The 16,721-nt window shown below is 36.5% G+C and overlaps 1 protein-coding gene across 4 annotated transcripts in view; it reads right to left on the bottom strand.

Annotated features, from left to right (window-relative positions):
* Positions 1 to 4,341: 4,341 nt before the first annotated feature.
* Positions 4,342 to 16,721, bottom strand: part of LOC123865711 (laccase-4-like) — an 88,582-nt gene continuing 76,202 nt past the window's right edge. For all 4 annotated transcript variants that reach the window (XM_045906923.1, XM_045906922.1, XM_045906924.1 and 1 more), the window contains exons 3-11: positions 15,252 to 15,901; positions 13,011 to 13,168; positions 12,229 to 12,372; positions 10,617 to 10,821; positions 10,059 to 10,182; positions 9,363 to 9,474; positions 8,661 to 8,763; positions 7,696 to 7,882; positions 4,342 to 6,807 (exon numbers count right to left, since the gene is read on the bottom strand). In XM_045906923.1, coding sequence (XP_045762879.1) covers positions 6,059 to 6,807; positions 7,696 to 7,882; positions 8,661 to 8,763; positions 9,363 to 9,474; positions 10,059 to 10,182; positions 10,617 to 10,821; positions 12,229 to 12,372; positions 13,011 to 13,168; positions 15,252 to 15,901 — 2,432 coding nt within the window. In that variant the 3' untranslated portion in view covers positions 4,342 to 6,058. The remainder of the gene's footprint in view (positions 6,808 to 7,695; positions 7,883 to 8,660; positions 8,764 to 9,362; positions 9,475 to 10,058; positions 10,183 to 10,616; positions 10,822 to 12,228; positions 12,373 to 13,010; positions 13,169 to 15,251; positions 15,902 to 16,721) is intronic.

Consider the following 16,721-nt stretch of genomic DNA (forward strand, 5'->3'; position numbering starts at 1 on the left):
GAAATAAAAGTCTTGACTCACTGACTAACTGAAATTTACAGAGAAGCAAAGCTGCGGGTGACCACTAGTGATTGTATGTAAGTATTCGGGATGCAAGCTACCTTTCTGCTTTTTGTCAAGGTCTGTTTAGTGGTTATGCTACGAAAAGGTAAAAGCATGATACAGATATTTTCACAATTAGTCATAGTCATAGTCATAGTCATTTATTCTTGATAATATACATTATACGTCAATCCAATAGTTCAAATTCTTTTTATATTAAAATGTCACAATATTTTTTCTTATAAATATAGAACAAAATACAATAATAAATATTAATAATCAATTTTGTCTTCAATCTTTCTAAGTAAGAATTCATTATAACTATAGCTAAAGACTCCTCGACAAGTCAATAATATTAAGTGAGTATATAGCCAGGTATGGAAGGATGAATGTCTGGCTAGAACAGTCAATCCGTGAAAAGGTTGGCTGGAATTTAAAAATTTATGAAAATGATTTGCCCACGCGTTGTGAAATTAATGTTAACTCTTATGAACGAATGTCGGCTTCAATAATTATAAAGGTAGCCAAAGCCGACTTTCAATTATTCTGTAAGAGCAGAGATGTCATTTTGCGTCGGCTAAGTAAAGGTGGAAATCTGATCATAACAGGAATAATTGAAAGTCGGCTTTGGCTACCTTCATAATTATTGAAGCGCATTACTAGACCATCATTTGGTCGTATGACCCAAGAAATATACCTATGGCGTAGTGATGCACCTCTTTGACGGCTTTCGCGTAACTCTACTCGTATCTCTTATGAGAGATAGAGATAAAAGACAAAAGTATACGCGATAGAAAAAGAGGCATTTATTAAATTTTAAGCCGCTGAGCTGAACTGCATTTTATTGCGTTGTAACAAGAGCCGTTATTTATTTAAAGTTTAAACGTTAAACGTTTTTGTGAAGTGATCTTTCTGTACCTGGAAGGTAGGTACTATCAGGTAAATATTCCATGACATTATGCTTGTGTAATGCGCTTCAATTTGAAGGCAACCTTATATTGCATGAATTGTTTTCTTATGGTCATAAATAACAAAACATACTGCACGTACAAAATACACAAAATAAATTTCGTAGTTGTGAATATCATCAAAATTTCCAGCGATGCTATGATAAAGGTCTATTCATATAGAATTTACGTAGCCGCGTGTTAACACATTCCCGCTATAAAGAAAACAAATTATAAGAAAAATCATTACATTCATACTACCTATCGGGAACTAATAGTCAATTATCTGGAAAGTGTTATATTTTATGAGATCGCTGTTTTTGTTCTAAGCAAAAGATATCATATTACACTACATCGTAATAAATTAGAACATTCTCTTGCAATCAATATTTTGTATACATTATACTAATATACCGTTACAGCTATAAAATATCACTTGATAGATCGACTTAACGGTAAAGGAAAATATTCAGTTGAAAACATCCAAAAAACATCCGCTGAAATTCTCCATAAAATTTTGAAAGGTATGTGAAGTAGGTACTTAGGTAAATACGCAAATCTGAACTTGACCAGTGTAGTAGACTATGTCCTGAACCACACATGTTGAGTGGGTATTTGGCCATAGTATTCATCTCTGAGGATCTCGAAAAATTGAGCTAAAATTTTAATTGTTTTACAATTAAAACGCGCGAAAAATATGATTGATATGAACAAGCTCTAACGTGACGATGTTTGCCGTATGGAAGAGGAAAATAAATCTGCTTTGCATTTTATAACGAAACAACAGTAGATTCAATTAACTCCACCGGTTTTTGCCATCGTTGTCATATTCAGTGTTTTCGGAAAGCTAAATTAAAGGCTGTTTGTTTAAGACTCAACATCTCTTTAACATCTATAAAGACAATAACTAGGCATATATTCCTCCTACATCAATGATAAATTCATAATATTCCTCCTACGCCAATAACAATTACCACCTAATGTTATTAACAGTTTCTGCAATGTGTGAAATTCTATTAAAAAAATAATTCAGAATTCAAAAATCAAAATTCAAAATAATTTTATTCAATTTGACTTTTACAAGTACAAAACAAAATTGATAGGAATCGCGGAACCAATGCCAAAGTTGCGTTTGAGATTGTAAGTCCGTTGGACCAACGGGACGAGGCGCAGGTTCTCCACACAAAAACACCAGAGTTTATACACGCTTTTATTAAGTCCTCGTAACTCTTATTGATATACATCAAACAATTTGTTTTTCCGTCCAATCCTAGGTCCTCCTCTTGGACCACAGAGCTAGTCCCCTTTCGCTGGGTTCACACAGAGTATTCTACCACCACAGCGAAAGGGGCGGCGTTATATATCGCCACAAGATTAACCTATTGACTGAGTTGAAAATAACAAAATAATTATAAATATTCGTAAATAGCGTGGACCATTAAATAATTACATAATATATTAATTTTATCGGGGGGAAAAAAATAAAAGCTTATTTTGCTCAAGCTTTTGCGCGCAACGGCATCGTTGTCTCAATTAAAGTTATCCCAGACAGGATATTTTTCAGCATAAAAGTTATATGTCACTCTCTAACTGTGAAAATACAAGTTGATCTGTTGTCCTTTGCTGCGCGGTTGAAAGAAAAAGAAAAAAAAAAACTCAGTTTTTAACGAAAACCTAATATTAATCATTTATTCACATTCATTTGTGCGTCTCTGTTAACGAAACCTCCATTTAAAACGTAACTGTCGGTGCGGAAAATTTTAGGTGCTTCAGACGATCAGCCAATTCGTTGAAAAAGAGCTCGCTTTTCTTTTCGGTACACGAATTACAGCGGGGAAACGTAAACAAAACGAAGCGCTGCCAAACGAGGGCTGGATTTAAAATTCAAGCGGATACCGCTGAGTTCACGTGGACTTCATCTCGAATTTCATTTAGGGTCGCTTTAAAAAATTGTTCATTTCCACTATCCTGGGAACTAAAGCGGTGATAGCATAGTGCTTAGGCTGCTTTTCCATCAGAGATGTGCTATGTTGCTATGGATGCGTTTGATATCCACCAATGATATTCACTGGTTCACATAGCTTAGCACTGGTGGAAACGGATTCAACTAAAATATTATGCTTTTATATGGAAGGATGCGTGCTATGGATGCGTGCTATGGCTGCGTGCTATGGATACTTGCTATGTGCCGTCGACAGTAGTGCAGAGCAGAATACCTACAGTATGCGCATCTTTCTCGCGCAGCTACTTTGCGGCGGCGCATCTTCATAGCGCATCTTCCTCGCACAGCTACATAGCTTAGTATTGGTGGAAACGGTCACATATTTTCGTAGCGTAGATTTCACATCTTCGCAGCATAGCACATCTCTGGTGGAAAGGCACCCTTGAGGTTTCGAACTTCGTGGTGTTCGGTGTAGGCACTTCCTCGTTAAAATGTTTTGACAAAACACCTGTGAGTAGTTTTTTCAATGTTGCTTATAAAGCTTGGACTCTAAGATTCGTTTGTTTAAATAGTGAGTAAACGAGCAGGCGGGCTACCTAACACGTGATTACACCGCCCATGAACATTTGTAGCACCAGAAGAACTAACAATGCGTTGCCGACTTTTCAGGAATTTCCGGGATAAAAATTATTTGAATTTCCGGGTTTATAAATGTACCTACTTAATTTAGGGTATAAGCTATCACCAGCCAAATTGGTTCAGTCATTGTGGCGTGAAGGACATCGAAACTTTCACATCACACTTCACATCATACTAATATTATAAAGGCGAAAGTTTGTGTGTGTGTGGGTGTGCAGTGTGTATGTTTGTTACTCCTTCACGCAAAAACTACTAGACGGATTGGGCTGAAATTCAGAATGAAGATAGATAATATCCTGGATTAGCACATAGACTACTTTTTATCCCGAAAAATCAAAGAGTTCCCACGGGATTTTGAAAAACCTAAATCCACGCGGACGAAGTCGCGGGCATCAGCTAGTTTCTAATAATAGTAAGATATCGCTGTCATCTTTATTTAATAAATGGATTCTAAGCTTAAACTCCGAAAAATTTTAACTACGTCAGACGATCAGCCAATTCGTTAGAAAAGCTTCCTATTCTCGAATGAATTATAACGGAAAAATGTAAACATAACAGAGCGCTTCCAAACGAGGGCTAGATTTGAATTTCAAGCGGTGCCCCCGTACTCACGGCACATCTCCAATTTATTATAACAAAATTTAATTTAGGGACGCTTTCAAAAATTGTTCATTCTTTTATTTCGTGAAAATCTTGTTGAGGAATATTTTCATAACGTATTTTGTTTACAAGTTATGCTGATGAAGTAGAAAGGCTAGAAAAAGACATTCATTACATGTTATAATAATATTTATTTTTCTTTCACATAAAATATCATTGACTTACAACAGTAACTTTAGTACAGTATCTTAAATCTAACTTAACTAAGTAATATCACATATCACCAGCGACGTCCATTATACTCAAAGTAATACAAAAGCTGGTCGCTCATTTGCTATTATCGCCTGAACAATCTTTGCTCCTCAAGCAGTTAAGCGTCTGTTTTTAGCAGCTTATAATATACGACTATCAAAACGGACACATCCGAAGTCCGAACAGAAGCCTTTCAGCATTATTTAGCTGCCATAGAGAAGTTTGCCTTACACTCAGCTACCGATGAAGAGATCTATGCTCAGAATTTGTCTCCGTGATTAAAAAGGAGATCTAATAGAAGGTGGAAGAACCAGAGTAAACCAGACCAAATTAGTCTAACGGGTTGTAAAGCTGAAGTATCAATAGATTGGACACATACTTTGAAGAACCGATTGGCATTGGGGTCCAAAGTTACTGGAATGACTATATTGCACCAGAAAGTGTGCAGACCAGGGTGGGCGACGTCATCGATCGAGTCACAAAAATGACTGGATACAGGTGGCTTAAGAGAGACTTTTATTTAGCCAAGGCCGTTTCTCGATTGATGACGATGACAATTATGACATGGAAAAGTTTGAGCTTCTTCTTAAGACGCTATTAGCTGCATGAGAGGCAAGACGCTGAGGCAATAGTAGTCAATATACGTCCAGTCAAAAAGAACATTTTTTCAAAATGTCCTCGGTTTTGGCAAGGATTTACTGTAAGCCTAATGCAGAAGAAATACATTTTTAATTTGTGACCAATTATATAGTTCGTGTTCTGCATTAGACCTATAATAAGACACTGACTTTCAGAAGTTATACATTACTATGTACTGAAATTCTCAGTTGAAGGTTTTAGCGTGACATAGAAAGTGTAGTTAGGATATAGCGGTGGCAATTAAATTAATCTGAACTGACTTTATGGAGTATAATTTCTAGATGTTTTGGTTTCACCGAATAATATTTCCTTTATTCTAATTCAGTAAAATATTAAAGTTTATTGTACACTTTCATCGTCAATTGTTTGTTTTTCGTCTAAAATTAGACTTACTATGTATTTATTCTGAACTCACAATATTAAAACTATTATTAATCCACTTTAAAAATCCTAAAGTTTGTTATAAATAAAATAAATAGACAAATATAAGTACTATCCAATAAATAAATTTAACAAATGAGTGGAATAATAATACACGTTCATCGTATACGTAAATTCTTACAAATAAATTAATTAACTTTGTAATAATAAGTACAAATTCTTATTTTGTAGTTTATGCTACCAAAACAGTTGGTTTAATATTACATAATATTTTGCTATAAACATAAGTTAAGGGACACGAACCAGAAGAATAAAATATTTTCGAAATATTTGAAGTAGGTAATCTCGTGTGCTTGATCAATCGTGAAACCCCTTATGAAAGCTACCGCGGCCAAATTCTAAAAGTTTGCCCAGGCGTAAAAAGTATTGGTAAGTCACCTAGAAATTAACGATAGGAACAGTAACGTATAAACCTTACTTTTTACGTCGATAGGCATGCTACAAAGAAATATTTGATCTTGTAAGATGATTACTAGCTGAAATCACTTCTTCTGAAATATGTCCCTTAAGCTGTAGTAAAACTTTTTCGTGGCTTAAAAATAAAATAAATTCACATTTACGTCCCAATCACTAAATTTAATAAACACACTAAACATAAAACTACGAAAGCCGACGATCTCAAAACTACAGCTGCCGATGTGGTGCCGTTTACATAAACTACAGGCCACCAATGAGTTATCGAAATATATTGATTATCACTTGGATTCTGCTTTGGTGTCGTTGCATGTTCTAGCATATTATCGGGCATATAATTACCACATCTTGGGAAGTCATGAGGTATGGGAGGCATATCTTTATGTTCACCAACTTTGAAGACTAAAGCCATACCGATTTCCACGTGAAACTCTATATGACAATGGAACAACCAATACCCAGGATTATCTGCCTTGAAACGTATAACCGTGTAACCTCCATCCGGTACTGTAACCGTATCTTTTAAAGGAGCATTCTTTAGATTCCTCTTTAGGAGTCCTGCATCATCAAACGCTTTGACTTCTTCTATAGTTGTCATGTTAGATAACCTTCTCATACCAACTACTCTAAAATTGTGTCCGTGTAAATGGAAAGGATGGTTAGCATCAAATGTTACACCTTCATCTACAATAATGACTTCTACAACAGCGTTTTTTCTTACTGACAACACGTGGGGGCATTCGCAATAGCCATGCTTGCAATCTGCGGCTATACTTGATGAATTGCAGAATCCTTCTGGCGACGGACGGTTTATTAAAAGCGGGCTTGAAGGCATTTTCATACTGATATGGTTTAATTGTGGTGTGTAGAGACGGTCATTGGCTTCCGGGACTGGAACAAATAAAAGTTAATTGAAATCGGAGAAAAGAAAAACTCTATTTAAATATTTTCAAAAGAACTGACATCAAGTTCAAATTACATATATGAACTATAAGAAAATAAGAAAATATAAGAATTTTTAAAAACAAATCCGTAGTTTTATTGAGTTTATCGATAAATTAATTTCTAAAAAACTATTCTGGAATTAGAGAAGAGACAAAACACATCATCTGATAGACAGAAAGGCTAGCCCATTCTTTGTAAAGGATCATCGTGGCTGTTCAGCGTGGAAATGCAGCCAGTATTCTTAGCACGATTTAACGCGAGCATGATTTGTACAGTAATTAGATTGACCTAACTGTGTAAGTTAAGTTGTTACATTTTCAAAAAAAAAACCATTCAAAAACCAAACATCTTTGAAAGGTGCTCTATGTTTATGTAAAAAAAATATTGGATTGGATTGGCTAGAACTAAAACCCGCTATCGCTTACTGAGCATTCTCAAATTCTTTAAGAGGGCTCTCTCCGTCACTCGTTTCATACAATCGTAGTTCCAATTTCATTTGAATACTAAGCAACCAAAGTCCATGAAATTTTGCAGACATATTCTAGAAACTAATATCTATGTCTGTGGTTTTCCAGATTTCTGTTAAAATATTCGGTTTCAAAGTTACGCGGTCTTAAAAATTTTCATACAAATCTTTGAGCTTCTGTAATTTTAAAACTACATATTTTTTGAAAAATCTAAAACACCACAGACACAGATATTAGTTTTTAGAATATGTCTGCAAAATTTCATGGACTTTGGTTGCTTAATATTCAAATGAAATTGGAACTACGATTGTATGAAACGAGTGACGGAGAGAGCCCTGTTAAGCTTATCTGAGTTATCTCGGCTTACCTTGGTAATACCCGTAGTATGGAGACCGATGGAAATGTGAATTGTTTTTAGCGTAGAAGTCATACGCTACGTAGAACTGGTAGTCGGCGTGCTCTTTCAGGCTCTCGTCGTATCCTGCTAAAGATTGCATTTCGGCTACGCTTATCGTTTCGTCTTCTTCTTCGGCTTTGTTTAACGCGTTCAGTTGCTGAAACAAAAGTTTTGTTTTTAGACTTTTGGTCATAATACGAGTATACCTACTGGCAATAGGAAAGGGTGAGAAGCTTTTCACCATTATACGAATAAAGCTTGCTTTTTTTGGACACTTTAAAAATTAACCAATCTAATTCTCAAGATTAGTGTTGGAAGGAATGCAGGCAAGAGATATCACCTTGCAGGTCACCAAAGACAAAAGTGGATATTTAAAAATCTTGCTACATCTATTTAATACAGTTTTCAAGCATTTTTTTTAATATGGTAGCTTTAAGAGGAAAAGTAAGTTGTTAAATTATTTTACAAGTAAAGTTAAGAAGTATGTGACTAGTAGATATTAGTTACAAAAATCAAAAACATAACTGCTCTGTCATATTTTATTCAATTTTTTTTATATCACTCGGAATTTAAGGATTCTAACAATAGCCCACCCCATACATGAAAATCTGTTCAAGCATTTAAAAAGTATGGTGGACAAAGAAACTCGCTAACATAAATACATAATTCTTTGCGTGTTGGTACTATCTAACACTTATCTTCTCCTTTCAGCAAAGGTTGCCTGGTGGAGGTTGCTCTAAGCAATAAGGCCGCCTTTGAACACAATTGTTTTTTTTTCTGTTTCATCCTATTATGTTGTGTTCCTTTTTATGTGTTGTGTGCAATAAAGATTTCATCTATCTATCTATCTATACATGAACCCTGAAAACATTACTCCTTTTTTTGGGGAGTCGTGTAAAAAGTAAAGTCATGAGGAGAATGAAGTATGAACTCACCAGTCCCTCATTGTGTAGTTCCTCCCAGGAGGGGTCGCCGGCCGGCTCCGTCTCCATGGCCCCTTCATAGTGCAGTACCGCCACTTGTTTGGCCTTCGTGAATCTGTAATTAGCGGAAAATCTGAGCAAACAGTACTTCGCCTTTTTAAATCTTTTCTAAATATTTAGATTTAGTTACTTCAAAACTTTGGAACTTTTACAGCCATAATCTGTGCATTTCAATAAATCAAAAATACTTTTGTACAAGTAACAACCTAATTACATTTTTTAAGTGTTTTAGGTCCACTTGCCACCAAATTAGGCACTTCATCTAATTTAATTAAATTTTGTAATACCGCAGTTTTGGTCTTCCAGGAATGACAAGAAAAGGGAAGGAATAGAAAATTTCACTTAATAAATTCATTTAAAAGGTTGGTGTACCCTAACTCAATTTCTGAATTCCATATTTTAGTCAAGTTTATTATGTCGGGATTTCTTGAGCAAATATAGAGAAAAATGTACCAAATTCTTGCAAACAAATTTTATTTTATTCAATTGTATTATCACTCACTATGGTTTAGCTTAGCCCTCAGGCACTTTCAGGTCGTATTATGTCATAGCCAGGAATTGTACTTGGGGCCTCCACGCACATGCAAATACTATGAGGCATAAAGCTATAACATGCAATAAAGGTCTAGCACACAAGTTGTCTAAGTGACATACCTTTCGTCGCAATCCATGAGTCCTCTGAAGCGGATCCAGTAGTTGTCAATCTCGCCGTCCGCCTTCAGCAGGAAGTCGTAGCGCTCGCCCGCGTACGTCACCAGCGACGTGGCTACACAACAACAGCTATTGAGTATCCCACATCTCAGAGTAAGGAATGATTTATGCTAGACCGTGCCAGGCCATAACCGTGCCTCGTCCAAGGCACGTCCGACGCGCAGACGACCCACGAATTACAATTTAATATGAAGAAAGTAACACGGAGGAGGCTCGGAAGACTCGGAAACGGCAATGAGGCCACATCACCTCATACAAATTGCCAATTAGAGACTCGGGCGAGGCATCATCCCTAAGGATAAGTATTACTGGTATTACAGAGGTTCGAGGAACTCGTCTAGTCAGAACAATTGGGATGAAGCCTATGACAAAAATAAAATTAAATAAAGGGTCTTCCAATATTCATAAAATTCCTATGGTGCAGGAAGTGCGGGCGAAGAAGCGACCCGAACTAGCCTACATAGTTATCGTTACCTCTAATCTAGGCTGTGCTAAAGGCGTCGGACTACTGTGTCTCTTTACAGATACATAATACTCCGCTGATTCGGTTATTGAGATTATCAGCTTTGTCATCGCTAAAGTGTGTAGAATTTTTCCTTATAAAATCCAATAGTAATGCGATGACTGTAATAGACTTACCAGTAATAGGCACCAGTTCATATCCATCGGAGGCGATCACAGTGATGTTATGTCCATCCACAGACATCTCGATGGGGCAGTTGAGGAACTCGGCGTTGATCACGCGAAAGCGATACGTGTAACCCTATGAATAGAGTTGAGTTTTATATGAATGCTACTTTGATTAATATTAACATTACACTTGAACTTAGTACTAAGAGATTTTTATAATGTGATGTTATATTGTAAAGGTCAATCAAAATATTAGATGAATTTTATATTATTATTATAAAATAGCAAGATGAAAAGCCTTCATTCTACTTTGAATTCTTGCTTTAATAAAATTTTTGAATTCTCCTAAAGATTAAACTGAATTTTTTATTACTGCGCGGTTAAAACAATACCAGGTCTATACTGTAGCACCCTGTAGGTAGCTACAGTATGCTACAGTATAGTACGCGACAGATCGAGATGGCAATCGGGGTATGAGGCGGAGGGACGCCCTGCACACCCGCACGTCACCTGCGCTATCCCGGATCGGGTTAACGCGAAGAAGAAGGAAAGAATTATTAGATGTACCTGCTCAACGTTAAACCTAGCCGCTTGCATATACATGGGTTTGTTTGACGTCAGTTTGGCAGTTTCATTGAAGATCTTGAATCGTCCAAGCCCATTGATAAGGAGGGTTGGTGGTTTGTTATCACCGGACGAGTGGTGGTGGTCAGTGAACATCCCCACTGAGAGCTCGTGGATCCAGTCTGTTACTATCATCACGTGTTCTGATCTAAAACAGAAATAAACTAATTTATAAGATCCTCTAATATGATAAGAAGCACCATTATGTCGGGATTTTATTTTAGGAGCAGCACAATTCCAAGTATAAATCGCTTACCAAATTAAATTAAACTAAAAAGACAAAGTTTTCACCACATCGTAAACTAAAATAAAGACAAATAGATTTTTGCAATAATAAAGACAAGATGTGGCAGCTGAAGTGATTTTGGAATTTGGATGGCTTCATTAATAGGTTTTTGTTGTGTGGTTTAATAGGTTGTAACCTATATTACCTAACCTCATTCCACCCTTCTTTTTCTACAACCGCACCGCACGCCACTGCAAGTAATTTCACCCGCACCACCTGGGTGCCTGGTGAGTGGTGCACTTTGACCGCCTGTTGCTGTTGTTGCCCACAGTTAACCTGTTACCTTCCTAAAGGTAAATCTCACCCAGCTGTATCATAGCATTTCCTCTACTCTTAGTACTAAGTACTTAGTACTTATTTCAGTAAAACATAGCATAAACAAGTTAGCCCGCTTCCATCTTAGACTACATCATCACTTATCATAAGGTGAGACTGCAGTCAAGGGCTAACTTGTATCTAAATAAAAATTTAAAAAAAATAAGAGGCTCCTTATTTTGTTAGCCTTTCGTGACATGACTATGAGTGACTTGGGATTTCCAATAATAATACTCAATTAATCTTTTGTGGTCAACCAGCGTTGTTAATGTGGTAAGTACTAATTATATTAATATTGTATTTATGCTGCCAGCCATTGAGTCCTTCCACCAAAATAACCTCAAAATGTAATTTCTGGATAGATGTCACGACCTAATTCATCTCAGTGATGTAATACGCCAATTTGCATATGAATTTACATTAACCGACTAGACAAGTAACACAATCATAAATTGTCTAGGCGAATTTCCTGTTTTAAGCGTTGATTTGTGTTTGCAAAACGTAATTTTGACGTATTGTCCTACTTATGAAGATGTGGGTATAGCAGCATACTGATAAGCAAAACGTCCTCTTTCAAAAGGTAAAGGCATACTTAACTATTATAGTACGCAACAGGCCGAGATGGCAATCGGAGTGAGGACGTCCCGCACACTCACACGTCACCCGCGCTAATCCGGTGCGGGTTTGGCAAATTGATAAACTTGCTTCTATCAACTAGGGCTACTACCTCTTTCATAAACGCAAAAGATATCTACCATACTTTTCCATGTAAGTAAGTATGTAAGTATATTTTTCTGTTAAATTGTCGAAGCAATTTACTCGTAGGTAGACAGACGTATATGAGCATACCTACCATCTGGAGACGGGCAAAGTCTGCAGAAAAATATCTCAATTCGAAGAGAAAACGAACATTCCGAAGACAAAGCGTAGGAAATAGAAAGTTTGTATATTTACCTATCATAGTCATACATATCTCCAAAAGGGTCTTGAGACTTTGGTTTCCGTATGATAAAACCACCTGCCGCGCCATCCGCGCGTTGCATGCCAGAGTGAGAGTGCCAGAAGTGAGTTCCTGAATGGCTGGCGTTGAATTGGTATCTGTAAACAAAAACTTGATTCATCATCATGATCAACCCATCGCTATAGTCAAATCGTATGTGGAAGGATCTGGGACCCACTGCATTGCTATACCAAGAGAACCTCTACCATTATTTGATTAATGGAAAGGGGAACCTTCAGCAACGAGAAACTCAACGCTCAGAGAGAAAAACCGGTCGAGTGCGGGTCAGACTCGTACGAAGAGTTTCGTACTATAATAGCACAAGATAATTAATGTTGTGCATGGCAGCCATTCTGAAAATTGCCATCTTGATTGTTTATTATTTGTTGTTATAACAGCAGGAGAAATACACACTTGTGAAATTCCTCGAACACGTACGAAGCGATGTGCTTCCTCGTTTCTAATCCGAACCGCTAGGATATGGAACGCCCTTCCGGTATCAGTTTTCCCTCCCACATATTTTAATATCTTAGGCTGCATCATCACTTTCTAGCAGGTCTAATTGCAGCCAAGCGCTAGTCAATATAATTTAAAAAACAATCAACTCTCTACCTATTACGGTTCATGAGATACAGCATACAGCCCGCTGGGAGACGAGACATACGGACGAACAACGGAGGCTTAATAAAAGGGTCCCATTGGTACCCTTTGGTCGGGTAAAGCAGAAGCACAGTACCTGAATGTAGATTCCGGCAAAATAGGGCACTGGGTGACGTAAGGCGTCCCATCCATGTAAGGTGTTCCCCTTTGATGCTGACCATGCCAGTGCACTGTCGTGCCTTCTGTCATTAGGTCATTCTCTACGTCCACTATTACTCTATCGTGCTGGCAAACCTGAAAGAAAATGAGTTATTAGCCACATGTGTCGTGAACTAACTAAACTATTCTTAATCAATTTGGCTTTACAATGGTAAACTTGACTTTCACTAAGTGCTGCCGCTCATTGGACCATAATATGGTGGCCATAGCAAACCACTTGTGGCCGCCACAAAACGCACATAGCTCCGAAAAGTTAGATTCCCCTAATAAGAGGCCGACCACTCGGCTACCAAAATGATGCCAAATTAGTAAACCTCAAACTGCATGATCTTTCGAACAGGATTTTCCTCGTACAGCATAATAAAATATCATTAAGGGTGACGATACACCCTCTCATTCGCGTGAAGTATCCATTTCATTATGCAGTACTTCAGTTACGTCTGCTTGTGATGCACTTGAATTTATTTGATGATCCACAACACAAGTGGTTATGTAGCTACGGTTCGTGTAGTGAAAACTTTATGAAGCAAAAAACCTATAGGTGTAACTGAGGTCTATTTTCTGGCGTTCGTTTTTGATTTACATCCATTTTTAACCCCCGACCCAAAAAGAGGGGTGTTATAAGTTTGACGTGTGTATCTGTGTATCTGTGTGTCTGTGTATCTGTGTATCTGTCTGTGGCATCGTAGCGCCTAAACGACTGAACCGATTTTAATTTACTTTTTTTGTTTGAAAGGTGGCTTGATCGAGAGTGTTCTTAGCTATAATCCAAGAAAATCGGTTCAGCCGTTTGAAAGTTATCAGCTCTTTTCTAGTTACTGTAACCTTCACTTGTCGGAGGTGTTAAAATTTTTTAATTTACACTTGTATTATGTTGTTTTGTTCATATTTACATTATAGATTCTGAATAATCATATCATAATCATCATCACATCAACTCATTGCTAAAAGGCTACGGGTCTCCTCTTAGAATGAAAAAATTTTAGTCCGCCTTTCTCCGGCAAAGTGCGGATTAGCAAACTTCACGCTCCTTTGAGAAAATAATACAGAAATCTCAAGCATAGTGTTGAAGTATTTAATAATGACCAGGGATAATTAATAATCATGGAAACCATTTGTTTACCCAACGTCAGCAGTCGCATGATGACGAAGATATAGTCAATATAAAAAATTGTAGTGGCTTATATTTTTTATTTTATTTTTATTTAAAAAGAATATTAGCCATGCTAAAATCTTGACTAATACTCCCCTTTCCTCTCCAATTAAGCGTAAAGCTTGTGCCAGGAGTGGGTACGACTATGCAACGGGTGGGGTTTGAACCGCCGATCTTTCGGAATTCAGTCCGCTTCTATAACCGTTGAGCTATCGAGGCTCTATAAGTAAACTTCAGGGCAAAGCTCTACATGATGTTCTCTCATTGTTAACTTCTTTAATAACTTAAAAACATCAAGATCCTTTTTGAGGTATTTCAATCAATTTAAAATTAAAAATGAGCAATTTAACCACTTTTGAAAATTCAAATTCTATCATTTAATCCAATAAAAAATTTAATCCAATAAAAACTTCAAGTCGATGGTTTTCCTCCTATATATAATTAATTTAGCAATTTATTATGATTGTGTTTTAGAGATTGTGGTTTGCCAAGGAGCTTAGTCATTGTGTTCAAAGCTTCACTAATGATTTAAGGGCTCTCCGCCACTCGCTCCATACAAACGTAGTTCGTCTCTAAAACTACATATTTTTAGAAAAATCTAAAACACCACAGGTACAGATATTAGTTTCTAGAATATGTCTGCAAAATTTCACGGACTTTGGCTGCTTAATATTCAAATGAAATTGGGACTACGATTGTATGGAGTAAGCGACGGAGAGAGCCCAGTTAAGAATTCTTCTTATATTTTTTATATCGCGTGATAACTCGTAATAACATGAGCAAAAACTTGCGAAAACGATACTTCTTCCTAAAACTTAAATGAGATGATCACGACTTTGTACTTTTAGCTCATTGCCCTTGCCAATTTTACTAACCATTTTTAATTAATTAAAATCTTCCACTATAAAATTTAAAATAAAAAAAGATAAAGCTGCTCAAACTTGCCTACCTTTCATATTTATAGATACTAGTGAATGAAATATTGTAATATCTAATAAAACTAACCTCTATAGCTGGTCCAGGCATTTTTCTGTTAACAACATTCAGTGCTCTATTCATTCCATCTGCTGGAATACAGTCTATTCTCTTACAGTCTTCCACATTGTAAGGACAATCGTAACATGCTTTGCTCATAGTCTGATACCATTCTAAATTGAAATGATAATAGCATATCATCGGTTCTTCCCCTTCTTTACACTCTCGATGACACGGATGATCTCCACCAATCAGTTCTCCGGTCACTTCGTCATACTGTACATGAGCTTTTAAATCATTCTTCTTATCAATTCTTTTAATAGCTTTTTTCGCTTCTAAATTGACTACTGATTTAATAGTAGCCGAATTATTTCTTATCTTAGTTTGATACTTAAAATCATTGTAGGATAGATTTGATACTATTGGTAGTAATACTTTAGAAGCGCTTTCGGGTATTTTTATTTGCTCACTGCTGTCTATAACTTTTTCGTTTGTTGTTTCACTTATGTTATCTCTGTTTGAACCTATTATTAGGTCACCTAAAGTTCTGTCATCATGTCTGAAAGGTTGAACATGGTCATGGTTGATGAAATCTGCTGTTCTTTCTTCTTCTATGACTGTTTTGGTTTTATATTCTGTCGTTGTTTCTATCAAGGTTGGTACATTAACTTCCTGTGCATCTGAAACCAAAAAATTTATATTATATTTAGCCACATAACTAGATCTACCTACTTAATAGTGTTAGTTGAAATATTCTATTGTCACTATTAGATTTTTACAGCTCTAATTCTAGACCAAACGATTAACGTGTCTTTGTGTTTAAATTCTGTGTATAATTTATAAATGACACAAGATAATCATACAGAATGATATGCTTTAACATCATAATTATTTGTTTGTCAGTCAAACATACGAAAGGTGAACAGCCCAAAGTCATTAGCCGAGTATTTGAATAATTGTTAATTTAACTAAGGCAAGTCACGTGCTGAATTATTGTTTTTGCTCCTATATACCTAAGTAGGCTTTTGACTGCGGTCTCATCTGGCGGTAAATAATGATGCAGTCTAAGATTGAAGTGGGCTAACCTAGAACAATATAGCAGTTTTATTACGTCGGTTTCTAAGCGGTATCGTACCGGTACGCTAAATCATTTGGTGGCACGGTTTTGCCAGTGGGATAGGTTCTCAATTCAAAGCGTATTTTAATTATTATATTTCGTAAACTAAATCCGTAAACCAGAAGCGTGTAAATAAAGTCTGGATGACATTATTGCCTAGAAAACATATTGCATAAAGCACTGCCTTGAAATTTATGATCTCCGAGTTCTATTGCTGCGGAGAAAGGGCGGAAATGTTGTGAGCATTATTTACACATATAAATCAGAGTTTTGGATCCCAGTGCTTTAATATTAAATGATACAGCCGCCGCATGTAAATGGCTTGTAGTGGCATTAATAGTTCAGAAATGGTAATCATAACTATTACATTATGAACAGTTGTT

The sequence above is a fragment of the Maniola jurtina genome, chromosome 5 (assembly GCF_905333055.1).
Source record: "Maniola jurtina chromosome 5, ilManJurt1.1, whole genome shotgun sequence".
Taxonomy (NCBI): Eukaryota; Metazoa; Arthropoda; class Insecta; order Lepidoptera; family Nymphalidae; genus Maniola; species Maniola jurtina.